Below are 18950 nucleotides of genomic sequence, written 5' to 3' on the forward strand. Positions count from 1 at the left end.
GTTTACCTTCATATGAAACCGCCAGACTGTTTCCTCAAGCAGCTGCACCAGTTTACACTCCCACACCCTCACTGACACGCTCAGCCACTCAGGTGGGTGGGTGTTGGTATCTCACTGAGACTCAATTTGCATTTATCTCCCTGACAACTGAAGGCGTTGAGCATCTTTTCGTGTATACCATGTGCATCTCCTATGAAGTGTCTGTTCAAATCTTCTGCCCACTTTTTTATTAGGTTGTTCGTTTTTGTCCTGCTCCTTCCTATTACCCTGCGGTGACTTCCCTGAACCCCAGGGCAAAATCCAGGAGTGGCCCAGTTGAGGGGATTCATGACCTGGCCCTCGCCAGCCTGTCTCCAGACACCCTCCAATTCACACTTTTCCATCCACTGAGTTCCCAACCATTCCACACCTCCAAGTCCTTGGATATGCGCTCCCTGCTGTCGGGAATGCCCTTCCCTGCTGCCTTATCCATCTTCCCAACCTGCCCACGGGCCCCTCCTCACACGTCTTCCAGGGCAGGTTCGCCCCCTCTTCTGCCTGCTCCCTTCACACCTGAGAGACCTCACTGACTCGGATTCCCCTCTCGGCCACCACCATCTAACACATGATCGGCACAGGCTACCTCCAAGGAGATAAAATAAACGAATGATTGAAAGAACTAGCAAAAAAGTAAGTCAGGGCAGGGTAAGGAGATCCCACAATTCTTAAAACACATATAACAGCTCATCCTCTCGGCACCTGTTCACCAGCATAAAGCAAGCCACGTTTTCATGCCAAGAAGCCCCTGGAAAGTAGGAGGCCAACCCCAGTGCCAACAGCGAGGGCAGCTGCTCGGGGCCATCAGCTCTGCCCCCTCCCCCCCGAGTCAACACCCCTCAGCACTGAGCTCCAGCTTCACTTCTAATTTCCATCTCTTCCTGATAGGCTCCATCTGGGAGCTACCTTGCTGGAAAAAAGGTATAAAGGGACAAGTGGAAGAGCTGACACATATGGTACTTCCTCCCTGTCAGGTACAGTTCTAAGCACTTTATATGAACTCATTCAATTCTTATCATAAGAGCCCTGTGACAACCCTTTTTTTTTTTTTTTGTGGTACACGCGCCTCTCACTGTTGTGGCCTCTCCTGTTGTGGAGCACAGGCTCCGGACGCGCAGGCTCAGCGGCCTTGGCTCACGGGCCCAGCCGCTCCGCGGCATGTGGGATCTTCCCGGACCGGGGCACGAACCCATGTCCCCTGCATCGGCAGGCGGACTCTCAACCACTGCGCCACCAGGGAAGCCCAACAACCCTTTTTAAAGATGGGAAAACTGAGGCCCAAAGAGGGCTAAGCAGCTTGCCCAGCATCACACAGCCTCGGAGGCCTGGCCGCCTGGCTCTGGAGCCCCTGCCCTGAACCTCGACACTCCACTGCCTCCAGCCTGACACGCCAGCAGCTCAGCTTCTGCCTGGCACGTCCAGAGCAGAACACAGTGACCACCGTTCACCGGGCGCTGCCCGTGTTCCCGGCCTCGGCTGGGTGACCGGACACTTGTTCCTGAGAAACCTCCCAGCTCCACGGGGGGGGGACACTGGCACAGGTGCCAGCAACTGTGCAGCACGCTTAGCCACCAGGACTCCCCATTCCCAGGGTCACCTGACGTTCAGATCCAAGGATGCACTCTCTTGGATTCTACTCTGACTACATCTTATTTCCTGAAAATGCTCGGCTGTTCTCTCACAGCCAGGAGCCAACCACAAATCCTTTTGACTCCGAAAAAAGAAATTCTAAGCTCCAATAACATAAAGCAGGTGTGCACGCAGCACCTGTGAGAGCAGAGACGGCCTCCCTGTACCTGCGCAACACCTCCTCACCTTGATTTCCAATTTGTGGTTTATGGCCAGTGCAGAATGCTCCAGAGCTTTAATGACGGAGGCGTACGAGTCTGAGAACTTGGTGTATTTGCCCACGAGGGCAATAGAGCAAGTCTCCAGCAGGCGATCATATCTGTCACACAAAAGTCAAGAAACACCAAATCACTCAGAATGTACATACCCCCGTGAGGTCAAAATCACCTTTTAAAGAGAAGAAAAACATGTCTGGGAAAAATATGATAGGAGCAACTACTGTCTGTGTTCTATGTACTGAACAGTAAAGAGGAAGCAATTTTCAGATCAACGTGGCAGGCTTTGTAAAGAAAGTAGGATTTTGGAACCTGTTACAAAGAGATAGCTTCAAAATCCGTTCCAAATTTGGTTTTCTTTTTTTTTTTTAAGTTAAAAAATTAACAAACACAGACAATTCACAAGAGTTAATGTGATGAAGGGAACAGTCAAATTATGGGGCATCCACACAAGAGTCCGTACTCATTAAAATTTTTCATTATAAAGTATAATTAGTAACACAAAAATAAAACTGTGCCATTTTTGTGGCTGCATAATGATATACAAGCAAATGGACACAGACTGAAAGGGAAAATGTCAAAATGAAAATAAGTATCGCCGAACAACAGCACGCGTGCTCCCTCTACAAATGCTCATTAGTGCCATCCAGCTGACTCGGCAGCTACGACACCACACGCCCAGTGCTCCGAGGCGCTGTGTGAAGATCTGTGAGGTGCTGTGCAAGAGCGAGGAGGCAAGCAGAGTGGGGACAGCTCTCAGTCTGATGAGCTTTGACAGCAGCAGTAAGAAAAGACCGGACCCCCTTGTCGATCCTTTTGTAGTATGGGGTGAGCAGCATGTTCCCAAACACAGCTCAGATATTTGGGAGCAGCCAGGAGCGCTCCAGCCACATCCAGCCATCCACGTGGGCCTCGGATACCAGTGCCAACCCACCGCAAGGAGGCCTGTTTGCGTGGGAGACAAGGGTGATAGCTGTGTGATCGGAACTCCCTGAGACTCGGGACCCGGGCCAGCTCTACTGGGACTTCCTCACCCGTGATGCAGCTACATGAGGGCTAAGATCCTTTCTTTACACCCCTTACCATGAAGGCCTTTTCTAGCGTGAGTTGACAGCACAAGTAAGAAAGAGCTGAATTCCCTGAGCTCCTACGAAAAAAAAAGAAATAAGGCTCGAACTCCCAGCTCCTTATTATGAAGCAAACCTGTCAGCCATCTCTTTCCACTTCATCAGCATTTTCCGTGGCTGCCTCTCAATAGGAAGGTCAAGTCTCCGGAGAAAATAATCTACAACCCCCTGCTCTTCTAACAACAAGGGGACTCGGTAGATGGACGAGACATCGTGGACACAGATCACCTGTTTAAAAATGAGCAAAGGTTAGTTAATTAAAACAAACAAAAGCTAACTGGGCTGACGGACTCCTACCAGCTCTTAGGACCTTGGGAAAATAACTGTTTTAAATTTGAAAACAAAGAAAACGACAACTTTCTAAAAAATATAAATTACCAAACTGACTCAAGAAGAATAGAATACATAGTGGCTAATCTCCTATGAACATGGATGCAAAAATCCTTAAAAAAAAAAAAAAGTTCATAAACCAAACCACAAATTAGTTAAAAAAAAAAATCATGTCCAAGTAGAAACTGTCCCAAGAACAATGGTTCTCAAAATTGGCTGTCATTGGCATCACCTGGGAGAGCTTCTAAAAATTCAAAAGCCCATGCTGCACCCCACACCACTTACATTTAACAGTGGAATTCACTCCATGAATAAATTAAAGTGGGAGGGAAAATCACCTCAGTGGAAGCAGATTTAATAAAAATTCAAAACCAATTCATAATAACAACTCCTGGTAAATTAGGAGTGTTAGAGAAAATGTGAAAATAAAAAACCCCACAGCAAACATCATTTGGTTTGATATTTAATATTAATGCTTAATATTTAAAGTCTGAAACAAGGCAAAACTGGTCACTAATCACTACTTCTATTCAACAGTGTACTAGAGATATTTAGCTATTACAATTAGATAAGAAAAAATGTACATGAATTGGAAAATAAGAAAAAATTGCCACTAATTGCATATAATATAACTGCTCACCCGTAAAAACCACGGGAATTCACAGGCAAACAATCAGAACTAACGGGGCTTCCCTGGTGGCACAGTGGTTAAGAATCTGCCTGCCAATGGAGGGGACACGGGTTTGAGCCCTGGTCCAGGAAGATCCCACATGCCGCAGAGCAACTAAGCCCGTGCGCTACAACTACTGAGCCTGCGCTCTAGAGCCCATGAGCCACAACTATTGAAGCCCGCGAGCCTAGAGCCCATGCTCCGCAACAAGAGAAGCCACCGCAGTGAGAAGCCCGCTCGACGCAACTGGAGAAAGCTTGCGCACAGCAACGAAGACCCAACACAGCCAAAAAACTTAAAAGTAAAAAAAAAATTTTTTAAATCAGAACTAACAATTTTAGTAAGGTTGCTAAGCTTGAGATCAATGGGCAGAAGTCAGCAGGGTTTCCTATACATGGGTCTTATTTAATCAGGAAATATAATTTTTAAAAATACACCATTCACATAGTAACAAAAATTATGAATACCTATAAATAAATTTAAAACACAATTCACAAAGATAAATAAGCCTAAAAACCACCTTTAAAAAGAAAATTGTAGAATATTATTGAAAGTTCTTTCAACACATGGAGCTGGAAGAGCTAGATATCTATACATGCAAAACGATGAATTGCAAATTTTACTGAAAAGTTACTATCCATAAAAATTAACTCATAATGAATCCTAGACCTATGTGTTAAGCCCTAAAATTATCAAACTTCAAAAGAAAATCTTCATGACCTTGGTTAAGTAGAGTTCTTAGATATGATACCATAAGCACAACCTATAAAGAAAAAAATGAATAAATTGGGAGTTCATCAAAATGTAAAAGCTTTTATGCTCCCAAAGACACCATTAAGAAAATGAAAAGACATACACCTGAAATTAGCACATTATAAATCAACTATACTTCAATTAAAAAAAGAAAAGACAAATAAAACCAAAAGAAAATGAAAAGACAAACCACAAGCTGGGAGAAAAAAATGTGCAAATCATATATCTGATAAAAGACTTGCACTGAGAATATATAAAGAACTCCTATCATCAATGAGATAAGCAACCCAATTAAAAACAGGCAAAAGATGTGAAGTTCCAATTTAAATATAGAAACAACTGTCACATTTTTTAATAGTAACTAATTTTAATGATAACCTATCCTATTATAGAATTGAATTACCTTCACTTGCTGGGACAGAAATATCTAAAATAACTGAAGTGCATGAAAAAAGGCTCTTCATAACAATGAAAGTATTCTGATGTTCCATGTACTTAGTACGAAGCAGAATCCCTTTGATGGGCTCCTGGCTCAGGCATCGTGTCCAGGAACACTGATCTCAGGTGTCAGGCTACCCTCACACCCTGAAGCTTGAGCCATCGTGGAGATGGAGAGGACAGCTGCTTCTAATAGTCAAAGGCTTTCCTCTTGCTCTATTCACTTTAATGCCAGGGCAATGACTTTAATTGTTTTATATTCTCTCCCATACTCCTAGAAGCCTTGTGAATGGATTTCTCTTATTTTAGATCTTTTTTTTTTTTTTTTGCGGTACGCCGGCCTCTCATTGTTGTGGCCTCTCCCATTGCAGAGCACAGGCTCCGGGCGCGCAGGCCCAGCGACCATGGCTCACAGGCCTAGCCGCTCCGCGGCATGTGGGATGTTCCCGTACCGGGGCACGAACCCGTGTCCCCTGCATCGGCAGGCGGACTCTCAACCACTGCGCCACCAGGGAAGCCCGGATTTCTCTTATTTTAACCCTGCTCCCTCATCCACTCCTCTCTAGGCCAGGTGGGCTCCCCGCTTAGTCTCCTGATCCTCAAATAACCTAGCAGTAGAACAAACCATCCATAACCTAATCATACGTTCCTTGACCTCAACTTCCCTTCTACTCTCCTTCAGCCAAACCTGATCTAAGCCACAATCCCAACTTACCACCACTGGAATTTCCATTACACGCACCACACTTAGAAAGATCACAGGTTCCAAAATGTTGAATTTCCTGTACCATAGGTAACCTCCATTAGCACAAGTAACAAAAAAGACTATATGTTTAGGGCCTACAACACCTTAGACAGCAGGCAACAGGAATATAAAGCTGAATAAAGTGATCCTTGCCCTCAAGAAGCTCAGTCTATGAGGAGAGACAAACACGGACGAACACACAGACACACAGGAACACTTACACACTAAGGGGCAGTATGACAGGCTTACCACCAGGACCTGTGAGACACACAGGTCACTCAGAGAAGATTAACCCTGAGGTTTGAGGAGGTTTGGAAGGTAAAGCTACTCAGACAATACTGTGTCCTAGCTGGGCTCCAAAGGATGAAAATGAATAGGAGATTGCCAGGCCTATTACAGGGAGAGGGGAACACCCACTCCGCATGGCTGGAGCAAACCGTACAAGGAGCGGGGACGGACAGGAGAGGTAAAAGATGTTCGGGGAACCACAGAAAATAAGGTGATGGAGAATCACAGGGCCGGTGGGTGTCAGTTCCTCTACAGAACAGTCTACTGTCTCAAATTATGAAATAACAACAAGGCTCATGAAACTGGCTAAGAGACATTAGGATAATTAGCAGCAAAAAATAAGTTATGTGAAGATGGGATTTCTACTTACTTGTTCAGGTTCAACATGGCAGAACATTGATATTTTCTCTTTCACTGACGTGTCGAGAGGATTTGAGCACCTGCACACAACCTAGACATTTGGATGGACACAAGGGGTTACAAAATTGGGTTTTTTGTCCTGACTGAAATTAAAGTAGACACCACATTGTCAAGCTGGATGAAAATATTAACTCCTAGCACAATGCACATAAACTGCAAAAATGTTACTTGTTTTCAAAACTGAAATTCCTAAATCCCAAGTTGGAGAAACATGAGAGAGTGGCAGGACAGACAGATTAATGAGCCAACTGGAGTTTTCCTCAACCGATGTTCTTGGGTAGGAGGGACAGGAGCATGAATGATTGACTGGGAGGAGAAGACAGGACCTCACACACACCAGGTAAGAAAATCTTTGCAAACCACAACCCAGTTCACTCAGCACTAACCCTACTTCTCCACCATCGGCTCGGCTAACTAAATGGGGGCCAAGAAAAGGTTTTGGCTGCCATGGAGGCGTGATCTTAATTAGACAGATAAGATCACTCTGAAACGAGGTAACCAGGAAATCTTACCAGATCTGGGGAAAGCCCAAGCCCTCTGAGTTCCCGAACACTGTTCTGGGTGGGTTTAGTCTTCTGTTCCCCTGTTGAACTTGGCTATTTTACAGAAGGAAAAAAAAGTTAATTTCTCTATGAAAAGGAATTTTCAGCTGTGACTTTTCCCCGAACCTCTTTTTATAATAGATAATTTGACCATTTACCTAATTTAGTTTATTTTTGTCAAAGTTACACACGCATGTATTTGAGAGTCAAGTAGTTCTGTACGGTTTGTCCTAACAGCAGTAGTAGCAGCCCTGTCTACCCTTTCCCCTTTCCAAACCCTGGAGATAGCCACTCTTTCACTCTTTTTTATTTGAAGTACAGCTGATATACAATGTTATGTTAGTTTCAGGTGTACAGCACTGTGAGAGAGAGAGAGAGAGAGATAGATATATATATATATATATATATATCTTTTTCAGATTCTTTTCCATTATAGGTTATTACAAGATACTGAACGCAGTTCCCTGTGCTACACCGTAGGTCCTTCACTTTCCCACTCCTGGATGATCCTCCTAGTATGCTTTCCTGCTACTTCTTTGACATTTAGTTTGAGGCATTTTCTATTGACTTCCTGTTGGGTAAGGAATCCACTCTTTTCATTCCCCTGCCCCCATTACACGCCCTGCCCTGTGTATGCAACCCCTATTTCATGATCCCTCTTCAGTGTTTACATACTTTTGAGTATTTACATACTGTGTACCATGAAAACCACGTGCCATAACTTTTCCTTTCTGGCCCAATTATTTGTTTTCCTTGGTTGGTTTTTTGGTTTTGTTGATATGCTGAGTTTTCTATGTACCAAATTTTCTTTATTCTCCTCTCACACTTAAAGATACATTTGTTGGGTACAGAATTCTAAGTTAGAAGTCATTTTCCCTAAGAATTTTTAAGGAAACAGCTTCACTATCTTTTAGCTCTCGGGATTGCTGTTGAAGTCTAATGCCATAATGACTCTTGGATTTTTTCTTTAGAGTTCTTTTTAGAATTTCTGCCCCATTATTCCAAAATTTCACAACAATGTGCCTTGGTGGGGGTCATTTTTCATTTAATAGGCTGAGCGTTCAGTGGGCCCTTCCAATCTAGAAACTTCTATCTGGAAATTTCTTGAATTATTTAGATCAGGAATCAGAAAACTTTTTCTATAAAGGGCCAGACAATAAATATTTTAGGTTTCGTGGGCCACAGTCTCTGTCACAACTACCCAACTCTGATTTTTTTTTAATTAATTTTTATTGGAGTATAGTTGATTTATAATGTTGTTAGTTTCTGCTGTACAGCAAAGTGAAACAGTTACACATATATATATATATATATCCACTCTTTTATAGATTCTTTTCCCATATAGGTCATTAGAGTATTGAGTAGAGTTCCCTGTGCTATACAGTAGGTTCTTATTAATGTTTTAATACAAATGGGCATAGCTGTTTTATTTTCAAAAACAGAGGGTGGGCTGATTTGGCCTGTCTGTTGACCTCTGGTTCACATCACACTTCCCTCTCCATTTCTATTATTTTTTTGAAAATCCCATTATTTGGATCAGAACTCCTAGACCAGCCTCTAATTCTCTTGCCTTTTCTCTCCTATTTTCTCTCTCTTGACCTTTCTTCTCTACTTCCTGGGTATTTCCTTAAACTTCTTTTTCATTCCTGCTATCCAATTTTTTTTTTTTTTTTTTTTTTTTGCGGTACGCGGGCCTCTCACTGTTGTGGCCTCTCCCGTTGTGGAGCACAGGCTCCGGCCATGGCTCACGGGCCCAGCCGCTCTGCGGCATGTGGGATCTTCCCGGACCGGGGCACGAACCCGTGTCCCCTGCATCGGCAGGCAGACTCTCAACCACTGCGCCACCAGGGAAGCCCCCTGCTATCCAATTTTTAATTCCCAGGAATTCTTATCTATCCTCTGAATGTTCTCTTCTTAAGGTACCCAGCTCTCGTTTAACAGATGCAGTTTACCTCCTCTTAATTCTGAGGATATTACTGATATGTTGCTTTGTTTTCTTTTTCTAAGGATTCCTTTTCCTACTCCCTGCAGAGCCTCAATTTCCTCTGTTTTTTCTGTTGTTCTGGTCTCTTGCACGCTAAATGCTTTCTCCAAATGTCTGGTGATCACCGGCTGCCGGCTCACTCTAAAAGCTAACCGGAAGTTCTCTGAGTGGGTGACCTTGTCCACCGGGGTCCTCACTGCGGGAATCTGGCTGGTCTGTTTTCACTGAGGAGCCTCTGAGGGCAGTGTGTTTTCTCCTGGGTTAGTTGCATACCCCAAGAAGAATCTTACAATCTCCTACGTAGACGGTCCCTGCCTGGCTGTGATGATTCTGCAAATCAAGTAGCAGAAATCACACTGTCCCTAGTGCCTGCTCATCCAGAGAAAGCCTACATTCTCTGCCAAGATGGGAGAGGGACTGATGCCCAACTGTGCATAACAGGGAAGGGGATGCCAGGGTCTAAGTGCTTCTGAAACGGCAGTTATAACGAGTCCCACCCCCAGCCCCAGAGGTGCCCAGTGCTGCCCATTCCTGAGTCTTTGCGGTTCTGCAGGGCAAGCAGGGTTGCTTCCCTGCTTTCTCCGCTGCAGGCTTAGAATCCAGCTCTCCCAGGTCTGCTCAGTCCATTTCTACATGGCCATCTGCTTTCTGCCTTCCTAATTTTTGTCACTACTGACTCCATTCAGAGTATTTTATCTTTGTGAATTTTTGCCTTAAAAAGAAATTCCCTCTACTCCAGTTGCAGTGGAGTTTCATCACGTAGTAAAGACAAATGGACACATGCAACCCACTGTCTTTAACTGTAATTTCCCTGATTAATTTTCCAAATGTTTTCCATTTGATCTTTTCAAAAAGTATGATTATAACAATTTAAAATTCACAAAGAAGTGTTTTATTCCCTGCTTCCTGCACCTCAAATATTTGAAACAGATAAGGAATGAAAACCATCCTCTCCTCCCTCCTCTCCATCCCCCAAAGTAAAGCTCTGAATGCCTTACCTGAGGAACTAGACTGACATGAATGTTACAGAAGTTCTCTCTTTTGACCTTGAACTGGAATTGACGGAAGGCCTCAATAAAGGGCATGCTTTCTATATCTCCTACTGTCCCACCAAGCTAGAAGAACAAAGTTAATTTAGAGGTTAAGCACTAAAGCTTCCTTTTGTGGTTCAGGTGTCTAACAACCATACTCTGTCATCTCAATTCAATGATCAGTAACACTGTAACGCAGACTCCCTGGGCCTATAAAATGTCATTTAACATACTGACACTGGACGTTTTTCTTTGTGCTAAAAGATTACTTTTTATGATAGGTTCAACATTCCCCAAGGTTATCATGGATCTTTCCACATCATTTCAAGAAAACGGTCAGGTGAAAGACGCACTAGGAATTTCATTTGTATGAAGAGTCACAAAGCAAAGAAATCAAAATCTTATCTACTTAGCCATAAATAACTTCTATATTAAAAAGCAGTTATAAACCAACTGCTGGAACTTTTGAGTCTCCTGTTTTCACAGGAACACGGAGATCCAACAGCTAGGACCAGCAAAGCAGGAGTACAGAAACTAAAACCAAAACAGGCTCATTCAGAGGGATGAACATTCCTGCCAGAGGAAAGCTGAAGGTCGGGTCACCTGACTTTCTCAACAGACAGACGAAAATGCGTCATGCCACTCTTAGGAACTGCGTGAACGAAGTATTGCTTTCGATGGTGCAGCCACTCCACGTGATGGTGACTGTGCCCTTACCTGCCACGCTGCCCTTAGGAGGGTCAAGGGGTTCACAGGCAACTGGCTTATCAGTTGCTGGTGGGTGACTAAGGAGGAGAAAATGTACACCTGGTCACATGCGCAGGTACCACGGAGTTGCAAACAGACTCAACAAACCTCAATAACACACACTTGAGGCTCCAGGCCATCTTCATCCACGGGTATTAACGCCTGTCTCATTACCCACTCCTGGATTGCATCTGTGATGTGCGGGACAACTGAGGAAGAGAAAGGACATACGTGACCTACACATCCCATCCCGTCCCATCGCATCAATTGAGGCAGACACACCCTTTGTGACAACAAACTGCAGAGTAGCAGTGGGCCGTAACAGTATTTTCGAGACCCCTCTCAAATGCCCTTAACAAATCACACTACCCCCGGCCTCCCTTCCAGATTCCCTGGTTGTGACTAGAAGCCCCACAGGAGAGTAGGGACTCGAGGGGTGACCTGAGCCACCCCAGAGCAGTGGCCTCAAAGCAGAATCTACCCTGGCCACTCCTACTGCTTACAGCTGGGGGCGGGGGCGGGGGGAGCATATCACACCCTTTTTCAAGGACAAGAGAGCACCAGGACCCTGTTCCATCACATTTCCAGCTTACCCAAGGGTGGATAATCTACTGCAGAGACAGGGAAGTGCAGCAGTGGTCGGGAGCACAGCATCCGGGGCCAGAACGCCTGGATTCAAGTCTCAGTTCCACCACTCGTCAGGTGTGGGTTTTGGGCAAATTACCTAACTATTCATAAGTTCGATCTCCCTATCCGTTAACCGGAGGTAAGAGCTTCTACTTCCTGAAGTCATGGAAATGTAGCGACAGAGCACTGGGGAGATGCTGAGCAGAGCCCCTGCGTGACGGTCGGTGCTCATGAACCCCAGCCATGGCTCAGCTCTTTTTAGACCACAGTCGTGGGGCTCAGAAGGCCAGCTCCTAAGGGGCAGAGACTGCTGTTTAACTTGCTATGTATAGAACCGGCAGTGCCTCAAGCACAGGATATTACCTATTCCACACACAGCAGCCAGAGTGGTCTTTTAAAATGCAACTCAGAGTTCACCACTCCCAGGCTTAAACTCCCAAATGGCCTCCCACAGCTCTGAGTAAAATGCAACCTCTATGCCGTGGCCCTTCAGGGGGCCCCGTGGAACCTGGCTGCAGCCCACCTCTCCCACCTGCCCCTTGGTCTCAGTGCAGGAAGTCTCCCTCCTGGTCCCTGACCAGCCCCCTTGCAGCCGGGGCCCTGGGTCCGCGCCGAGCACCCCTTCTGCTCTTCCCAGGGCTGGCCTCCCAGCTCAAACGCCCTCTCTTGGAGGCTTTCCCTGACCACCTGTCCAGACTGCCTTCCACACCACTCTCTCTCTCTCCTCACTCTATTTAGTTCCTTCTCAGCTCCTATCAGACAACTCACTTCACCAGTTTGGTTTTTTCTCTCCCAGAAGGTAACCTCCATGAGGACAACGGCCTCACTGGGCTTGTTCATCATGCACTCCCAGTATCAGCAAGGGTCTGACCACACTGGGCACTCAAGAAATCGCTGATGAGTGAACAAATGAATTAATACACTAGAGGCCTAGAACAGCAAACTGTATGATCAAGATCACTGCAACTCCTAATTGATCCCGTTCTGTGTTGGGAACTCAAGAGAAATACTCGACTGACTGAGCTCCTTTAATTCTCCCAGCAACCCGGATAGGTAGGTACTGTTATTATCCCCATTTCACAGAAAAGGAAACTAGACCTCAAAGAGGGGAAGTAATCTGCCCATGTTCACAAAGCTGGTTAAGTGGCAGAGCTAAGACCTACACATGACCCCCTAGCCCAGAATCCGGCCAGGGTGGCCCCAGCAGAGAGACAGCTGTCAGCGTGACCCTCAGCCTTCAGTCCAGTAAAGTCCGAAGTCAAAAGCAGATTTATTCTCATAACTCAGATGAGAGCCACTCTTCAGCAAGCCCCCAAATCTTGACTTATGCCATCATACTAGACCTGTGGCCTTCCAACACCCACTTTTGAAAAGCAGCACTAGCCTCAAATGATCGCTGTGCAAAACCTCCACCCAGCAGACAGACGCTGCCCTGGTGAAAGCTCAGGAGGACCCAGAGAACTGCTGCTCAGACTCCCTCTAACCCATGACCAGCCCAAAGGCCAATGGACACAATGGGAGTCCTTTTCCTTCTCCCTGTCTCTACACAGAACGTCCCAGATGCGCGACATACACCGTCTGGCTGACTGCCCTCACCTAGCTGCTGTCATCACTTCACACTCATCACTGTGGAAAAACAACAGAAACTAAAACCAAAAAAGGCTCATTCAGAGGGATGAACATTCCTGCCAGAGGAAAGCTGAAGGTCGGGTCACCTGACTTTCTCAACAGACAGACGAAAATGCGTCATGCCACTCTTATCAGTACAATTCATACTAAGCAAATGTATAAATGCTGAAAAAGGAGAACTGCACGAATGAAGTATTGCTTTCGATGGTGCAGCCACTCCATGTGATGGTGACTGTGCCCTTACCTGCCACGCTGCCCTTAGGAGGGTCAAGGGGTTCACAGGCAACTGGCTTATCAGTTGCTGATGGGTGACTAAGGAGGAGAAAATGTACACCTGGTCACATGCGCAGGTACCACGGAGTTCCAAACAGACTCAACAAACCTCAATAACACACACTTGAGGCTCCAGGCCATCTTCATCCACGGGTATTAACGCCTGTCTCATTACCCAAATCATGAAGCTAGACTGTCAGCTTCAATGCCATTCACAGAGAGGCGGGAGCCTACTCAAGTTACTTTTTGAGTAAACAGCCATGCAACTCTGAATTTTCAACTGAAGACATGGTTCAGTAACAATACCTTGATACTTTCATGATGAAATTGCATAAAAGGCACATTTTTATACACAAAAGAAATTAAACTGGCTAAGACTTTTAAACCTTGAAGGCAAATCCAGTATTACCTTGGACGGTTTTCCCCAAGTAATCTCCTTTGCGTTCCTTGTTAATGACGTACTGATAGATCTTTCCAGTAGTCAGATTATTGTCCTTGGTGAGGCGGATGTCAAGGAAACGTTCATAGTTACCCAGGTCAAGGTCTACTTCCCCACCATCATCCAGCACAAAAACCTCACCTGCAGTGAACAGTGACAATGGTTAGGGTGCGTGAAAGATACACATACCATGGCACAACTTGAGTTCCCAAATAAAACACTTGAAAAGAACAAAGTCTGCATTAACTTGACAGGAAGCAGGGAAATTTATTTCCAGAAAAGTAAATATGACAAGAAAGAAAAATCGCCAATCATTCTGCAAAAGGTTAACTCCATACTTCCAGTTTATCGCCAAACTCAGTCTGAATTAGAAGATTCTGTCATGAAACAGCACGGAATGAACAGAAGGAAACTACAGCCAAGCAAGACACAGGGAACTTTACATGGTATGGCATCCGCCACCTAAAGAAAAAGAACTTTTGTCTCAAGTCTCCTACCTGAGCAGAGAAAGGTTTGAATGTGATAAAAGTAGGATTTGATCCAAAAACTTAAACAAGGTATGTATGTTACAGTCGTGTTGATTATAAAAATCGGCTTTTGGGCCACACTTTAGTCCAAAACAAAGGTGTGAAATTGCTCAAGTTTCCTCCTATTCCTTTGTTTAACAATCATTCCTTGAAGTGTCATTCTAGAAATTCTGCCCCAGACGGGGCCTTCCTACCATCACAATGGGAGACAAGCCCCAAAATAGGAAAGTAAAAATGGTCTTCTTTTTCCCTCATCCTCTGCTCTCAGGAATGCCGAAATATTACTCCAATTTTTTCCATCCTTCCTGACACTATTTATTACATAAAGATTTTTGCTCTGATGACACTCATAGATTTTTACTTCACATTAGAAAGTAGGAGTATGAAAACAATTTAAAAACTTGAGGGACTTCTCTGGTGGTGCAGTGGTTAAGAATCCGCCTGCCAAGGCAGGGGATGCGAGTTTGAGCCCTGGTCCAGGAAGATCCCACATGCCGCGGAGCAACTAAGCCCGTGCGCCACAACTGCTGAGCCTGAGCTCTACAGCCCACGAGCCATAGCTACTGAGCCCACGTGCCACAACTACTGAAGCCCGCGCACCTAGAGCCTGTGCTCCGCAACAAGGGAAGCCACCACGAGAAGCCCGCACACCGCAACGAAGAGTAGCCCCCGCTCACTGCAACTAGAGGAAGCCCGTGCACAGCAATGAGGACCCAACACAGCCAAAAATAAAGAAACAAACAAACAAATAAATAAATACTTGAGAAGTATTTTTTAACATGTCTCAATAGTACATCTACCCCCAATTTTAAGAAATTACTCTTAGGCGATTCAGACACAGTTACTCATCACACAGTTGGTAGTAATCAGCAATAACAAAGAAGTATAGTGCTGTTTCCCTACCCTACCTTAACGGTTTCTCCTTTTCACTCACCTCGAAGGATGCTTGTTTTTACTATCCAAACTCTGTTAGCAAAACAGAATCTCAAGCATACAGATCATCGAAATTCAACATCTATCCGTTGCCTGAATCCCTACAATTGGTCCTTTGGCCTCTGTCTGAACACCTCTACCAAAGGGAACTCACAAAATCTTCACCCCACTTTTGGAGAGCACTTACTATTATAAAGATCTTACACTGGGCCAAAATCCATGGCCTTACAACTTCTATCCACCCATCCTACTCCTAAAGATTGGGGCCACAAAGTATAAACACAATCCCTCTTCTCAAATATCTGAAGAAAGTTACTGTGTCACCAGATATCTTTCTTCAAGAGAAGAGACAAACTTTCATTCAGCTACCTAAAATATCATTCTTAATACAGAAACCACTGAACTCTAATCACTCCATTGCCTATTAAGATTTCTGCTTCTTCTCTGTCCAACTGAGAAAAGCATCACTCTGCTATGCTAAGGACCCCTCTCAGAAGGCAGGAAGTGGAGGTCATGGAATGCAAAATACACACAATTTCCAGGGGCTGACATTTTCTCTCACATGTTACATAATTATTTTTAAATAAGAAAAAAGAAATGCATTTTGCTTACCATGCTCATAAGGAGAGAATGTTCCTGCATCAATGTTAATATACGGGTCAATTTTAATGGAGGTTACATGTAAACCACACGACTTGAGTATTGTGCCCACACTGCTGGCGATGATTCCTTTTCCAATTCCTGATATGACACCACCAGTAACTAGAATGTACTTCATTTTACTTGTTGACCTGGGAAAAAGAAAAAACATACCTCAACAAATCAAACTGATCTGGGTTCAAATCCTGGCTCTGCCACTTACCAGCCATGAAGTCTCTAGGAGCCTCGGTTTCCCTATCTGTCACATGACTTTGGAAGGTTGTTATATGGGATCCTAACAAATGTTTCTTGGATCACTCGATGGCTTTAGTCAAGTATGACTTGAAAAACAACTGCTAATTAAATAATACAGCTTTTGTTTAAAACTTTGACAGCTAACAACCTTGAGAGCCAACATAATTAAAAAAAAAAAAAGCCAGCTCTGTTGATAGAACATTATGCCCCCAATGCTGGCTGACACTGCCGCCAGACACTGGGTTGTCAGGCAGGTGCTTCATTATTTTCCCTACATGGAGAAAAAAATTTCAATCTTGGATGAGCACTCCAATTCCCCATGAAAGAGATAATGTCTTTGGCTAAACTAAAATTTATCGCCAAGAAAACACAGCTCCTCTAGGTTATAGAAGACCGCATAAAAGAACTTCAACATTTAAAAGGAGTAGCAGTTAAAACTAAAGGTCTTTTAATTAAAGGTAGCTCTCTTCTGAAATGTAATAACTTGCTCCTTGCCAGCAATCTCTCCCAGGTATGCCATGAAGAGAGACTATATATATTGGAGGAAACAGACATCCGACAATAAACCAGTCTGAGCACATAATGGGCAGAGGACTCAAGGAGAGGGGAGATTAAATTAAACCCTAAGAGCCGGACAGTTGTGGCAGGGAATGGAAGAAACAGACTTCACGAGAGATAAAAGAGATGGATGGACGCAAGAACAGCAGGGGCAAAAGGTGAGCAGACAGACAGCGACAGGCTCGCCAGGGAGAATCGATCACTGGCCCCGGTTTTGGAGGCTCAGAAATAGCATTTGGTCAGTACACCCGAATGTGATCAAAATGAGAAACACAATCACAAGGAGAAGAGAATGCTTGCTTTGGCATATGGTCTGGGACATTTTCCTCCTCTGGGAACACTTCTTGTGAAGCCAAATTATAATAAAAATAAGCTAAGAAGGGAACAAGGAAACTGGGCAGTTCTGCTTGAAGCATTCCACCTCCCTGCTCCGCTCTGCTCCTCCCCAAGGCAGGAATAAACATACTTGGCAAAGAGATGAGAACGCTCAGAATGTCTTCCCCCCTCAGACAGCAAGGAAAAGACCCAACCATGTCCTGCTCTTTCTATTCTGTTGCAGCACTCCCAAAAGCATGCTCCTCGGTTTCGTCAAAATGCACGTGGGATACCCAAAAAGGGCTCTATGGACAGATAAATCAGAGAAATGCTGGTTAAACAGTCAACTGGTTTCTTTAATGCAAGACCTCTGGGAGCCTTTAATAAGCTAATGTGCACTGTGATCTCCCAAAAGGGATATACAGTCAGCAGTTTCCCTAAACTTGTTTGACCCCAAGTCCCTAATATTTGGGGGAAACACTGCTCTGTCATTTCACAGCTGAACAGTGCCTTACTGACATGTGAACATCAGACCTGGCTACATTTTAGAGACATCCTAACCAGGCATATCCCTGAGACTATACCCTGGACTCACTGACTAAATTTTGGATGTTCCAGAAATTCCTCAGCCATCCTGCGTGGGTTATAGAGTGGGTTACTTCTATAGAAGATTCATCTCATCCATTTGCATTTGATTGGCCCCAATTTTACTCTAAGAAGACAACACCTCTCTTTAGGGGAGATGCCTGCAGTCCCCCACAGTGCCCTGCAATAAATATTCTAATGTACTCAAGAGGCCAGGCAGGAGAGGCTGATGGGACCCAGTCACCCCCATGTATGGACTACCCTGTAGGTAAGTGCTACTGTGCTAGACACTTCGGGGACTACAAAAATTACTCAGATTTGGGCCCACAGCTCAAGCTGCAGTCCATTTAGAGAGACAGAACATTTACAAATAAATGAGTAATCCAGTGATGGTAGGAAGCAGAGGGATGATGTGTGACAGGTATAAATGGAAAAGGAGAGCAGAAAGCTTTCAGTAGCAAGACCAGGGTAAGGACCATGGCCCATCAGAGAAAGGTGAGAGGAGTGAAGGGAGGAGAGGAACCAGATGGCTGCTGCTGTGTTGACCTGAGACTTGCAACGGCCTTTAAGGGAAAGGGAACAGCGTGGACAGGAAGGTACAGCTATCTACAGAACACAGAGGGAGGGCCAAGGAAAGACACTGGGGGTGAGGGGGTGAGGGGGAGATGGTGGGAAATAAGTAGGAAATTTAGGCAAGGGTCCAAATCATGGGGCAACTTGAGTGCTCAATCTGAACTTTAGTCTGAAGGTGATGAGAGACATGGGAAGGTTTTCAAGCACAAAAGTAACAGAAATCAAGATGCATCAAAGGAATTCATCAAAGATGACACAACAACAAAGATGTTGTTATTAAATGCCGAGATCCAGTTCCAGCTCCACCACTTGTGTACTGGGACCTGTCAAGTCACAGAAGCCGCCTGAAGCCCAAGTCCTCACATCCGTTAAACGGGGTTGAGAATCTCCGCATCGCCTGTGTCACAGGACTGCTGAGGATTCAAAATTATAATGAGTGTGGACGTAAGTGCGCCACGCACACGTAGTGAACTTCTTTAAAATGCAGCATCTTCGTTCTGGGCAGCCGGTAAGTAAGGAGGCCAGCTGTGGGGCCGAAGCCGACCTTTCCCCAGCACCTGGAGGCCGTCCGGCTCCGCGAGCTCCCAGGCCCCCTCCGCCCGCCGAAGTCCGGGCGCGCCGGAGGGGGCCGCAGCCAGGCCG

General features: G+C 45.0%; 1 protein-coding gene across 8 annotated transcripts in view; it reads right to left on the reverse strand.

Annotated features, from left to right (window-relative positions):
* CTPS1 (CTP synthase 1) overlaps positions 1-18950 on the reverse strand; it is a 30654-nt gene that overhangs the window by 11019 nt on the left and 685 nt on the right. For 6 of the 8 annotated variants that reach the window (XR_007475947.1, XR_007475951.1, XM_004266375.3 and 3 more), the window contains 8 exons: positions 15996-16174; positions 13894-14064; positions 11064-11164; positions 10176-10292; positions 7164-7247; positions 6602-6682; positions 3084-3235; positions 1852-1984 (listed from right to left, as the gene is read on the reverse strand). Coding sequence is in view for 5 of the 8 variants with exons in the window: in XM_004266375.3 (XP_004266423.1) it covers positions 1852-1984; positions 3084-3235; positions 6602-6682; positions 7164-7247; positions 10176-10292; positions 11064-11164; positions 13894-14064; positions 15996-16174 (1018 nt within the window). In the remaining 3 variants the exon portion in view is untranslated. Of the gene's footprint in view, positions 1-1851; positions 1985-3083; positions 3236-6601; positions 6683-7163; positions 7248-10175; positions 11016-11063; positions 11165-13545; positions 13670-13893; positions 14065-15995; positions 16175-18950 lie in introns of those variants that run through there. The other 2 variants (XR_007475950.1, XM_033422004.2) reach the window with 2 other exon arrangements.

This window comes from Orcinus orca, chromosome 1 (assembly GCF_937001465.1).
Source record: "Orcinus orca chromosome 1, mOrcOrc1.1, whole genome shotgun sequence".
Taxonomy (NCBI): Eukaryota; Metazoa; Chordata; class Mammalia; order Artiodactyla; family Delphinidae; genus Orcinus; species Orcinus orca.